At 34.5% G+C, this 13,939-nt stretch overlaps 1 protein-coding gene across 3 annotated transcripts in view; it reads right to left on the bottom strand.

Annotated features, from left to right (window-relative positions):
• The window catches only part of LOC149483827 (putative E3 ubiquitin-protein ligase RNF144A), a 95,402-nt gene that overhangs the window by 4,649 nt on the left and 76,814 nt on the right, over window positions 1–13,939 (bottom strand). For all 3 annotated transcript variants that reach the window (XM_089701941.1, XM_089701942.1, XM_089701943.1), the window contains 5 exons: window positions 12,279–12,441; window positions 5,101–5,231; window positions 814–1,014; window positions 382–471; window positions 39–133 (listed from right to left, as the gene is read on the bottom strand). In XM_089701941.1, coding sequence (XP_089558067.1) covers window positions 39–133; window positions 382–471; window positions 814–1,014; window positions 5,101–5,231; window positions 12,279–12,441 — 680 coding nt within the window. The remainder of the gene's footprint in view (window positions 1–38; window positions 134–381; window positions 472–813; window positions 1,015–5,100; window positions 5,232–12,278; window positions 12,442–13,939) is intronic.

The following is a 13,939-nucleotide window of genomic DNA, read 5'->3' as shown; positions in this document are numbered from 1 at the left end:
TTAAAGCTTTTCAAAACATAAAAAAAAATTATAATTACCTGCATTTGCAGCACACAATACAGGGCGCCGCCAACAGTAACAACGGACTCGCGACCAGCAGCAATAGACCGAAGCCGGCGAATATGCCCACAACCTGGAAAATATATTAAAAATAAATAATAATCTTTGTCAGGCATAACATTAGTCAAAGAATTTTCATTTTCAAATTCGTTACTTATTCGTAAAAAATTCATAATACACAAATCCCTCTTCTTTATAATATTAGCGTAATTATCCTGCTTTCTTATCGAACTAATATAATATCTAGTCTACCAATAAAATTGTCTACATGAGCATTTCCTACATTATCATTAGGCTTTAGTTAAAATAAACTATAATTACCTGAGCACGATGCCACAATACAGAAGCCCGTGAGTGTCCTAGTTTGTTCTTACACGGCCCTTTATCGTAGTGCCGGAGTAAGAAATCATCCTGAAACATTAAAACACACATTCAAGAAATTGAATTAAAAAGGAGATAAAATAAAGAGATAAGTGATTTTTAGAATTGTTCTAATCCTCATGAGGTCATCCCCTGAATTAAAATGTGGCCCATTAATGCCTTAGTATTTCTGCCTAATGTATAAATTTACTTGGATTATGTCCTGATCATGTCTGATTCTATATATTGTCGTGTATATCCATCTTATCCATGTGTTTATGCTATGTACTTAATCTTATCAAGCGCATTTATATATGTTTGTACGTGTGTGTGCGTGCGTGTGCGTGCGTGCGTGTGTGTGTGTGCACTAGTCACCATGGCAACGCTACTCACATCCAACGACGCGAGGCAATACCAGCAGAACACGTGCTTGCACCGCTTGCACATCATCTGCGCGCAGCCCTCGTCCTTCTCGATGGGCACCCGGCACATCGGGCAGAGCTTGATCAGCTCCGAGTCAGCGAGGAGCGGTGCTCCCGCGCCCCCCATGGAGGAGGACGCGGCTGCTGCCTCGCACGTTATACCGCCGTGCCACTGGGAGAGAATAACAATATATAAAACTAGCTGCTCCGCGCGGTTTCACTCGCATTGCTCCGCTCCTATTGGCCGTAGCGTGATGATATATAGCCTATAGCCTTCCTCGATAAATGGGCTATCTAACACCGAAAGAATTTTTCAAATCGGACCAGTAGTTCCCGAGATTAGCGCGTTCAAACAAACAAACTCTTCAGCTTTATAATATTAGTATTAGTATAGATTTAAGGATAATGCAACTACACATAGTAACACAGCTACACATAATAACAACAATAAGGGCGATAGAACTCAAACATTCATTCATTCAACTAGAGTTTGAAACACTTTGATTCGTCAAAATACATATTTTACCACCCGTTTAGAAAGAACTTTCTGAAGAACCGACAAAAAACTCCGGTGTTGCTCTTTTATAAATACAGAATATACATAATATTTATAAAATGGTAGGAAAAGAGAAATTTAAGGATAACAGCATCAGATCATATACGTCGCGCTTTCGGCAACTTTTTGTTTTTAAATTCTGCAACTTGTGATGTAATATTCTGTCATAGGGTAACCTCGTACCATATTAATTAACTATTCATTTCATTACAGATTCATTCGATTTTATGAACATGGCACGGGGTTACACCCCTTGGCAAAATTTATACCATATTCACTTTAAGTTTATAATTACTTTAATATTTGTTTACGTACATTGTACTAATTCTGTTTCCAGGCAATTATTTACAATTCTGTGTAACCGCAACAAAGTAACTTTTTCCCTAGATTATTTCATTACTACTATACAATCGACGCTAAATACGTATTGCATTATCCTTAAATATTCAATAATCATTGTCCATTGATTATAATTATTATTCACAGCATTTTTTTGCATCATCTTTACAACAACGGGTAATTTATTACATAGACAATAAGGTCCATATTCGTTCGGCACAGGCTAATTAAACAGCGCCAAGCAAAATAGTTTAATAAATCTAGCCGCTTAGCTTCAATTAAAATTCCATTATCCGATGTTATTAAATGAGGCGCCTTCAATCACGTGCTATCCGCGGTTGTGATTTTGTTAAATGCTTAATTACCTTAAAATATGACGTGATTCTTAACCTTACTTATTATGGAATTTGACTTTAATGAGCAATTATAGTGAGCAATAGCGGAGAGTAAAATTTTTAGAATATTTTTTTTTGGTAGAAACATATGGCTCACATTTGGGTATAATTTGGACAATAATTAATGTGATGATAAGAACTTTATGAGGATAATGCGTGAATGACGTCAATGGTAATTCAACAGTTCTTAATTTACAGTATAGTTAAAGCAAACTCAAGTTTATCGAAGGAACTTTTCCGAATTTTTAACCGCCTTGCTTCACATATATATTTGGTCTGTATTCGGAGTCTTTTATAAAAAGCTACCGTACCGTAGCATATAATATGTAGTATACATTTCACATCTATATGTCACCTTTATCACCAATCTTCTAATGTCTTCAGGAATCGACCTCTTGCCCTCTAGATGATGTACATTAATTGTACCAAGAAGGAAGGTCACGTAACATAAGGTATATCGAAATCTTATTCAAACCTGGCACCGCGCCAGATCTCGACTGTAGGACGAAGGTTATTTTTCGAAATAAATCGAAATTGTACACCACCGCTCGGTTAGGCATTCCGATTAATTCAATGATACTTATGAGTTATGATAGATCTCTTTCTGATGCTAACGAAATAGAAGTTAATGTTCTGAACTGAAATATGCTATTTAAATGATTACCATGACTCTTAACTTGTAGTCCAGGAAATGGTCAGGGCGTATTATTATAGACATGCATATGGTATAGGTAGATAATATCTAATCAAATGTTGAATACCATTGTTAGATTGCGTGAAAATGATCCCCGATAAGTCCTTCCACAAAATTACGAAGTATGGCTAAATTCTTGAGACCATGGAAATAGATGATAGATAGTAAATAATTTTAGACGAATAATACCTTAGGATAAGATATCTATTGGAGAAAGAGCGTCCAAAAAAATAGAGCCATTGTAGTCAATGATCGATAGAAGATCAATAATTAAGAAGTTGATCAGAGTTCGACACCAAATCTATAGCAGGTAACATATCTATATAAGCAATCTTTTACCCTATTAATAGAGACTTTATCAAAATCACTGCTGAGAGTATACAAACTCTCTTGTTACGATCAATACATTTAGCCATTTGATAAAAATTTTAGATTAAATCGCAGTTTTCGTTGCAAACATTACACCGGCTCCAATACTTTATATTGGTTCAGTATGTACCAACGTTATTTATGAATCGTTTCGTCCGCGAAGAAATAAACTTCACCTGTTATTTATTCCATATATACTGCGTAATAACAGTAATATATTTCTACAATATCCGAAGTAAACAAAGCATTCCGTAATAACATATATTATGATATATAACTTTGTTTGAACAAAGATCAAATAAAACACATTTGATTGCTCCTTTACCGCTACTTTATGGATTCTTTCGCCTTGTACTTTATGTTATTGCATTATTTTTAAATTTATTCACATATTGTATTTGTGAATGTTTATTTTTGTTAGGAATACCTTATGTATGGCACAACTTTACAAGGTTTAAAATGTGGTAATTTTATTGATTATAATTTTTATGGCACGTCCAATAACCATATATCATGGTAATAATATCGAGTATAAGTACCTAATTTGAAAACGTGAGATGTAATCATGTAACTAAGGGAAAATGGATGTCCAAAGTTATTTTATGTACCGTATATCTACATATTCGGAAGGTTAGGTTGTGCTAAATACATCATACTAAAGTTACAGACAGTTATAAACCAATGTATCCATTCTTGGTAATATATTTTTCCCTTTATTTTAATATGTACATTTCCAATCAACGAATCTTTACGAGAATGGCATATTTATTCAAATCTTTTCAGTATGATGCTGTGATATGAATTTGTAAATTATTTTACAATGTGTATCAAAAAATCTGACTAAATATGACGAAATATGATATGTTATGTTATGTAATGTTTGCACCCCATACTTCCACCCTCGAGACTCTAACCTTGTAACGGCCCATTACTCTCTCGAGCTAAGTGCACCGGCAAGCTGCCAACACCGATGCAGCAATGTATTGTGCTCAACCTAAATCCACTGCTGTTCAAAGCTTCTGTGAGCTATCTGATTGTGTGAAGACTCTTTCTTTATGCTGTTTTTATTTATAGCCGCTTTGAAGTTGCCATTTTCAGTATAATTAACTCGATAGATAGTTTGAGATTTAAACTGTGAAACTGTTTATAATTAAATTGTAATAAACTCTGGATTATTGGAAAATAAAGGCAGTAAATGTTCTCAAGGAATCACTACCGCCCATGAAACTCACAACATTATTTTTTACTTGTAATTCGCCACAAAGCTTCACCACACACTACCTGAAGAAATTCACTACTACTACATTGAAGAAAGTTTTGACCCGGACAGTCAACAATTTTATTTATTCGTCTATTTCCTTCTAATAGTTAAATAACCATAAAAATAAGCGCGTCTTAACTCTTAACCCATAATAGTCTGCCATTCCGTCTACGCTCATACAGATTACAGGAAACCAACAGAGAAAGCTCGCGATTTGCATCCCATTGTTACGGTTGCTATGGGTTACCATTGTTACCGACTTTATTGTATAACCCATAATCGCATTTGAACTTTCACAATTTTATGTGCCCGTAATTGTGGGTTCAGCAGTTTATTTTTACGATCATTATGCATGTGTGCAAATTGTAATTTCCACGATTTGAATTATAGATAAATACATATGAGGTACAATGCAACAGTTCCTTGCCGGATCTTCTCCATAGATACTGCTTTCCAAATCGGTGAATATTAAAAATATGTTATGACGATTCAATAGTGCTTCTAGAAGAATCTTAATTGAATAAATAAATGCTTGAGTTTGAATGCATGATTATTTGTCTAAGGATTTTATCGATTCGATTATTTACATTATTAACCTTATCGCTTCTAAATAAGGTTTATTATCCTTTGACACAAGTACTCACCTCCTGGTTACACTGCGAGCAGAAGTCGTGTTTACACTTGGGACAATGCGCTGGGCTCGCGGCCCGCACCGGCACGATCGTGTCGCACCCGGGCCGCGGGCAGAACGCGCGCATCGCGTCCATCGCCACTTCTGTAAGGAGATAGAAGTGTTAGTGGTAAGCGATTACGCATTGGAATGCAAATTGAATAGTATTAGGCGCAATCGCTATGTCAGCAAGAGGATTATATTCTTGACTAGCGACCCGCCCCGGCTTCGCACGGGTGCAATGCTGATACTAAATACACTACAGAAAAACTGTGAACGTTGTAACTTGTAAGTATAGGTATAAAAATATAGCGGCGGCCCGCTCCGGCCTCCGGCATCGCACGGGTATAAAATACATAGCCGGGCGGCCGCAAACGCTACGTCCTGCAATTTTTAAATCTGTAATATCTTCGAAAATATTCACTTAAATCATACGGTGTAAAGGGCCATATAGATCTATATTAAATGAACAATGTATCCATGGTATTTAATTGGTTAAGGATTAATGCTGTATTGGTTAAAATCGCTTCGAAAATTAGCCATTATTTGTCGTAAAAAGTAAATGACAAAAAAAAGTTATTGTGGGTTATCCATAAGAGATAGACATATACCATCGCGGACTTTTCTGTAGACCTTTTCAATGTGTATAATACTTAGTACATTATTTTGATAAAACTCGTAGGGTTCAGCCTGCGTTTGCAATGTAAGCGGAATAAATGTAATTTTTTACGACATCACATTAGAAACCTCAAAAATAACAGTACTTCTCCACTACTTAATGGATCTTATTATACATATAAACCTTCCTCTTGAATCACTCTATCTATTAAAAAAAACCGCATCAAAATCCGTTGCGTAGTTTCAAAGATTTAAGCGTACAAAGGGACATAGGGACATAGGGACAGGGAAAGCGACTTTGTTTTATACTATGTAGTGATGTTGGGAAACGTAACGCAAAGACGCAAAAACGTCTTCTTTAACATTATTTCTTAACATAAATAGTAATAATAAGTATTTAATAAGAGTTCATAGAAGCAACAAAAGTGCAAGGAAAATTGAAGATGAAAAAGACTATCGTAATTAACAGCTAGATAGAAAGTAAACCCCAATAATAGTACCTAAGTATCCAGAAACTAGGTAATCAAAATACAGACAAAACCACGCATAAACAAAATACATCCATTCGCTTCAATACCTGGTCAATACAGAATTTGTTATTGAAATCCGAGAGCAAATCTTACATCCGGTGTGGAGCCAACGAACGGCCGTGACTATCGGTCTTGACTTATACTTTTACCTTTATGTAATGACCATTTCTGACGTTTAAACAATTTAGTATCTGCTTAAAATTAGTTACTAGAAAAGTATAGAAAGGCTCTTGCTTTAGAAAATCATCATCATCTATTTTAACTTAATCTCGACAGTACTCAGAAAGAATAAATAAAATAGTTTAACTTTTAGTGGGAAACACAAATCTCTATCAGAAATAGCATCAACGTCTGCATTTTATTAAATTAATACGTCATATATCATTATGCAGAAAGTGGATAACTAAGTAGATGCCTGTCTGTTGGTTTAGAATAGAACTTTGGAGCATGTGGCACGGACGATTGTTTTTAGTTACAGTTAAGTTACAGTTAAATTTTTTGTATGTAAAAACGAGGAAAATTTTGAAAGCACTGAGGCGTATCTAAATACATAAAAGACGATACCACAGGCGACCAAGGAAAATTATAAGTATATAAATAAATCAAACATCCATCAGTTAATAAATCTGAGTTTGTATTGCTTGATTTAAGGCCAGAATTAAACATTTATGAAACGTGATTTAGTTGAGCTGTTTATAAAAAAAGCTCCCTAGTTCCTAATAATATAATCACTTATATGTTACAAAGTATTTGTACTAAAAACTCTTCTTCCTCATTGAATTTTAATCATATGATTCAACTATCTGTGCCCCGCGATTTAACCAGCATTGCTCCGCTACTTTTGATCTTAGCGTGATAATATTATAGCCTTCCTCGATAAAAGGGCTATCTAACTCTGAAAGAATTTTTCCTATTAGACCCATACCTAGTTTCTGAGATTAGCAAACAAACAAACTCTTCAGCTTTATAATATAAGTGTAGATTACATCAGTAATAAAGACAACGTTCGTGCACACAATACGCTTTCATTTTCATCAGCCACCATCGCAAAAACATGGGAAAAATCGAAAGTATACATTTATCATCGCCGGTCACTGACCCCGGTGATCGTTCAACCGCGGAAGTGCTTTTGGTTGTTGCAATAATGGATTAAATGCTTGATGACGGTGTGGTGACGTCAGGTAGAGGTGACGTCATAACCTATGGAGACAAGCAGTTATGGGAAGGTGAATTTTGTGCATATCTGTAGGAAATGGAGGGAACCATGGTTATGTCGATATCAAATTTAGTGTTTATTAATTTTGGGATTTCTTGTCATTATAATTTTCATTCATTAGTATAATGCAATAAACATTATATTTATTTATTTCAAGGTAAGTATATTATAGCGTTACTAGCGGTCCGCCCCGGCTTCGCCCGTGGTACACATGAAAAATAGATGTTGGCCGATTCTCAGACTTACCCGATATGCACAGAAAATTTCATGAGAATCGGTCCACCCGTTTCGGAGGAGTATGCAGACTAACATTGTGACACGAGAATTTTATATACATACTAGCGGTCCGCCCCGGCTTCGCCCGTGGTACATATGAAAAATAGATGTTGGCCGATTCTCAGACTTACCCGATATGCACAGAAAATTTCATGAGAATCGGTCCACCCGTTTCGGAGGAGTATGCAGACTAACATTGTGACACGAGAATTTTATATATAAGATAAGATATTCACACACTTCAATATACCAGGTTTAATTCTAGGCAAAAATAAGGTAAAAATTGAAGATTTTAATTACATTAAACGTAGATATATCCGAGGTTATCTGTCCTTCGTTAATTATAACCGTGTGAAAATTCTCCAAACATACAATTCGGATATTGATTCAGGTTTTATAATGTGTTCGCTAATCATCTACATAAGCTATATCCCTTATAAAACAAATTCAATAAATATCAGTTTAAAACAAGACCAATTTCCGCTAAGAAAGCAAGAGAGAAGGAACGAGTTTTTGCAAACGATACACAGTCGAGACGTAATATAAAGACAGTAAAGTGTACAGACGAAGGTAAATTCGATACGTATAAAACTTTCTATTTCTATATTCTTGACTTGGCCGACGACCTTTTAGATTATTGCTATAGATAAAACTTCTGGAAAGCTCGAACGTTTGTTGTGAACACGTTATTTCTCGCTTACAAGTTACAATGTTATTTGTAAACTAGAATCCAATTAAAGTACACATTTTAATAGATTAAGGTTTATTTTTACGACTTACGTCAATGTACACTTTGTCTTATATGTTAATATGAAAAAAAAAACTACAATGTTATTACGTTCTGTTGATAAGGAAGCCGTGAATTTCGTGTGTGATATGATCTATATTGAAGTTACAAAGTCCGATATTCGTTTCCTACTCCATTATTATTATATTAAGTATGCCTTAACTTATTTATTTCGACGGAAAACATTATCTACACTCTTTATATTACCTACATTTATCTTAACTCATCTCTGTCCCGGACAAGGAAAAACTTCATAATACCTAGCCTGCCTTTCTCCCATAAAAACTGTATATAACGTAAATAGAGTTACATAAATACTTAGGAAGGTATTACATCTAGTCCAAGTTTTTGCGTCGCCTCATGATTGATGGGCGATTGTTCATAATGATTTAATAGCTTCATTTACATCAAGAACATTTATGTCCTGCATAAAATGTTTAATATTGTAATCAATATAACAATTTATCTCTGTGAAACATGTTGGAAAATTTATTACGCTATCAAATGTGAGTTTATATAACTTATTCACAATTGTAGACGAATACTTGAGTCTTGAGTTGATGATAAATGAGAAACAACCGACGAAAGACGTGCTATGAATTTGCTTTTGGCAACTCCGAAGAGGTAAGTCTGTAGACGAAATTATAGGGTAGTATAGTGAAGTAATAAAAGCAACGTACAATAAAAAAAGAACATCACATTTGTACGTAAGAAGATGTAAGAAAGCATACACAACACATATTGAAGTATAAAGTATACTAATGAAATATCTGATTACAAGGGATGTTGTAGTATCTTCCGATGCAGATATGGTCTTAGAGATTCCAACAGATGGCTTGTTCATTACACAAATACACACATCTCTTACCATCCTGACTGGTTAAATAGTAAACCAATCGTCTGATGTCATGGATAAATTAGATAACAACCAGGAAACTTTTTTTGACCGAATTTATAAGGCGTCAATTTTCGTCGTCAACACAAAGCCAACTCCTCTCAAAGCTAGATTTCCATACCATACGTACCTAACAGTTTCCAAAGTCCAGTATATAATATAAGCTCTAAATATCACGTAAAGAGACTGCAAGCCTCCACTTTCGGAGCGCACCTCTAGGGAAATTATCCGAACATAAGACAGCATCCTGGAGGGATACGAATGTCCTAGAAATAAAATAAACACTGGCATACCTTTAAATCGTTTTTACGCCGTATATTTTATGCATAAGTGTAATATTGTGTATATATATGTATTTTAATCGTTTATCGTTGTAACTACAATGTTTAAGTTATTATTGATGGTAATAAAATTGTGAGGATAGAAAATTAATTAATTGTATTTGACGCAACCACATCCAGCAAAATAGTCAAAATTATAATTTTATATTAATACCAACAAAAAGATAATTAAGATTTTCGCCTTAACTTAATAATGAATATTAAATGCTGAAACAATCTGCTCTTTAAAACTAGTTTCTGTATCAAAAACCGCCCTATCGTATTTTCCTATTATGTAAAGAAAGGTGATCTTACATAACATCCTGTATAAAACAGGCAAGTACTAGTAACACCGTAAATCCTAACTGTTCTCTATGTATCGATTGTCGTGGTTATGTAACATGTATAGGCAAATCACGACCATGGCTAAACAGAGCGCATCGTCGTAATTAGTGGCCGATGTTATAACAGAATAAATAGTATGGTAATCTATGTGCTAACCTATTTATGTGGAAATGTCTGAAGGTGATATACAGCGTGTTCATTTTTAATTTAATAATGGAATAAAGTCAGATCACGACGTGTTTAACTGATCCGTTGTAAGAATTGATTAGACTTCCGTTTTAAGTTAATAATTCTATATTTAATATAATAAAACCTCAAAACCGTAGAATACTAATATAATAAAACCTCCATAAATTAGTACCTATTATTCAACAGATTTGAGTGAGAATTCCTTTCTTTCTGCCTTACAATTATTTATTTCAACGTTTCGAAAACTTCAGCGAGAAAAATTAAACTCAAGAGCATACCAAATAACATCTTCCCATCCTGCTATAATTATTCTCAAACTAATAAAGCTTTTAAACCATCGATAATTCAATTTGCTCACAACACTTCAAAGTAAAGGTAAGTATATCGATACTTTCACTAGTAAGAAGTGAATGCAGTTATCTTCCGGTTTAGTGAAAGATAAAGAGTTTCATTCTAGACTAGTTTCAACGTTAATTATAAGTAGACTAGCTGGAGCCAGCGGCTTTACTCGTAAGTAGCTCAAAATATACCATTTCATGGTAACTACCACGATCCTGGGTTATAAATTCACAAATCTGGTCATTCAAATTTATGTCTAAAACTACTAAAAAATTTGTTTAAAGATTCAACAATTCTGGGGTCACAATATTTATTTATGTATCAGAATTCAACTTTAAAACTAGTGAAAGTTAAAGGTCATCAACAATTATTAAAATTAAATTTAACTATTGCATCATATCCTTTTTTAATTTTTAATTAAATATAAATCTTCCAATTAAAGACTGCTATTTAAAGTAATTATTTCAATCTGGTTTAAAATACAGTAGCTTTTCGCCCACAGTTTTAATCTCGCAAAAATAACTTCAATCAACATCCAATATTCATCTCTTTCCTATAACTACTAAAAATTCAAAATATCAAAGGAATGTATTTCCCATTTTCCCTGTACGTCATCCCCTATTAAGGGTAACTAGCGGCTGCAAATAATTGCACTAGAGGTCGAATCGATAGTTCAACCTCGCGCGTGTAGTTCCAATTCAATTTTACTTCATTTTATTAGTTCGGAAAACGTTTCATGTGATATTTATTATATGATGGTGGGTTGGTGACCTTTTGAGAAATGACGTTGTTTGAAACAGGGTTGTCAAAAATTAAATCTTTTTAGGTACTTAATGTTTTTGAAAAGTTTATCCGACATTATAAATAAAGTATCACATTTTAAAAAGATTTTTGTTTACAGAGTATGACATAAACTACAACCCTGGTCAAGTGTGGGTGGGCAGGATCAGTTTTAATGTTCAAATAAATTGAATAATCGAACCCTCGACCTTTCAGAAGTCAAAGACCTCAACTGTTGAACCAAATGTTCTCAAATATTTGAATTGCTCTAACAAAACCACAACACGGAGCAAATTGCAAACAACGTGCTCGCATAGTAATAAATTTATTGCTTTAATTATAATATGAGATGTTTATACATAGTTTAATGTGTTGTAAAACAAAGTAACGGGTTGTATCGATATATGTATTCTGAAAGCACATATACTCAAGCAAATCCTTGCCTATTATTTTGTAACTGAATTCTGTTCAAAGCATAAGACCCTTTTTCCAAAATTTCTTCATTTACGCTCTGCAACTTAACTCGTTGGGAGACTAACAGATAGACAAAACAATCAATTGGTTCGCCTATATATTATATTTGCCGAGTGAAAATTTATGAAAGAACTGTTATTAAGTATCTTATACTATGCTCTACATCAGCGATCAAACGTACTATTCTCATTTTATCTTTATCAGTGCTATCAGACGTAGCTTCGTATAAAATTTCAAGATTCTGTGTTCACGAAGAACCCTGTCGAAGACATGTCTAAAATTAGCAGCAGGAGGCTGTATCCTATTCATTGCATTGAAGAAAACGGCCAAATGTAAGGATTTTTTTTGTTTCAAAATAGATTAATCTAGTACTTATCACTAACCATGGTTGATCCGGAACTTGATGTGCTTGTCGAGCAGCGCGCCGGGCACGAGCTTCGATATCTCGTCTATGGACAGCGCCGCGCCGGCGCCGCACCGCGCGTCCGGGCACGACACCTCGTACGCGCCGTTGCTGATCTCGAACTCGACGTACGAGCGCATGCACTGTGGACAATAAAACACACAATTTAAGAAAAAAAAGACGTGTGGCACTCGAGGACTGCCGCGGTAAAGCTATTGCATAGCATGCCTTTAAGCCTACTTCCGTGCCCGTCGGAGTGGGGAACGTGAGGTTCTTTCGTTACGGAATTTCTGGATTGGGTCCCCGCGCTCAAGGCCCTCGATAGAAGCTATGCAATAGCTTAATAAAATGACGTCTTTATTGTCATTGAAAGTCTTGTTGAAAAAAATTAAAATACAGATATTAGGAAAAAAAATTGTTGAAGTGTACATGTTTAAAGAAACACCCTGTATCTTTATAAAATAAATATAAGATCGATTATTATTTTTTACGCTAGTTACAAAAAAAAGTTTTGCCTCTATCACAATAAACCCTTATATGTAATAAAAAAATTGGTTGTCTGTAAAGTCGGTTTACTGATGATAGTTGAACGTGACAACGGCCGATTGTGCTTCTTTGTCGCTCGTCCCGCGGTCTCGCTTGCACTTCAAGCCTTACATGGAACGCCTCAGAGCGAGGTAACGCCGCATGAGTCATGCTTTTTCGTGCGTGCAGCCGGCTATCGAATTATAAGACGTTGTCACGTCAATAATATCATTATGATTCATTAGTTTATAATTAATTCAAACACACTTCTAATCATAGTAAAAAACTGCGAAGCAACCAAAAAGCTCCGCCTACCAATATTTGAACTGTGACGTAAGAGACACCAACGAATTGGACGAAGTATATTGGATCGTAAACATCAAGTATTCACGACCACTCCTGCACGTCGAGCGGGAACATGTTTATTTACTAAGTAACTTAAAGAGAAATAAATAGCTCAAAACTTGGCATAAAAGTTACATAATGGTTGTCTATTTAATAGCCGAACTCTGTTTGATGAACCTTGCATTTTGTTGAATTAAATGTAAGCCATTGAAAATGCCAATGAAATATATAAGACTAGATTTCCGCCCGCGGCTTCGCCCGCGTTTTCAAATGAAAACCCGTATAGTTCCCGTTCCCGTGGGATTACCGGGATAAAATCTATCCTATGTGTTAATCCAAGTGTGCTAAATTTCATTGTAATTGGTTCAGTAGTATTTATAATATTAGTAGGATATATAAATATGTCACAATTTATGTATGTGCCGAAATTTAAAATTCATAGCCTAATAAGAACAAAAAAATATATATGTAATTTGTATTATGTATCTATATATCATAATCAGATAATAACATCAATTTGTATTCTTATTAAAGTAGACATAATTGTATTGTAATCAACTATTGTATCACGACTATACGTGTAAATCAGTCGATACGAATCGACATGTGTAACTACCGACTGCCGCTCCTATCACTTCCATATTAATATAAATTAAACTAACATAGAATTTCCGTATATTACCTACATAAGAAAACAAATATTAAAAGTTATTGAATCATTCAATAGATGTTCATTTGTTTTTGAAACATTTTTCAGAAAAAGATTGTCAA

Source organism: Colias philodice, chromosome 12 (genome assembly GCF_061535455.1).
Source record: "Colias philodice isolate Cphi_HAF_F1 chromosome 12, ilColPhil1 Martin Lab GWU primary, whole genome shotgun sequence".
NCBI classification, from domain to species: Eukaryota; Metazoa; Arthropoda; class Insecta; order Lepidoptera; family Pieridae; genus Colias; species Colias philodice.
This window is presented reverse-complemented; position numbering and strand designations above follow the sequence as displayed.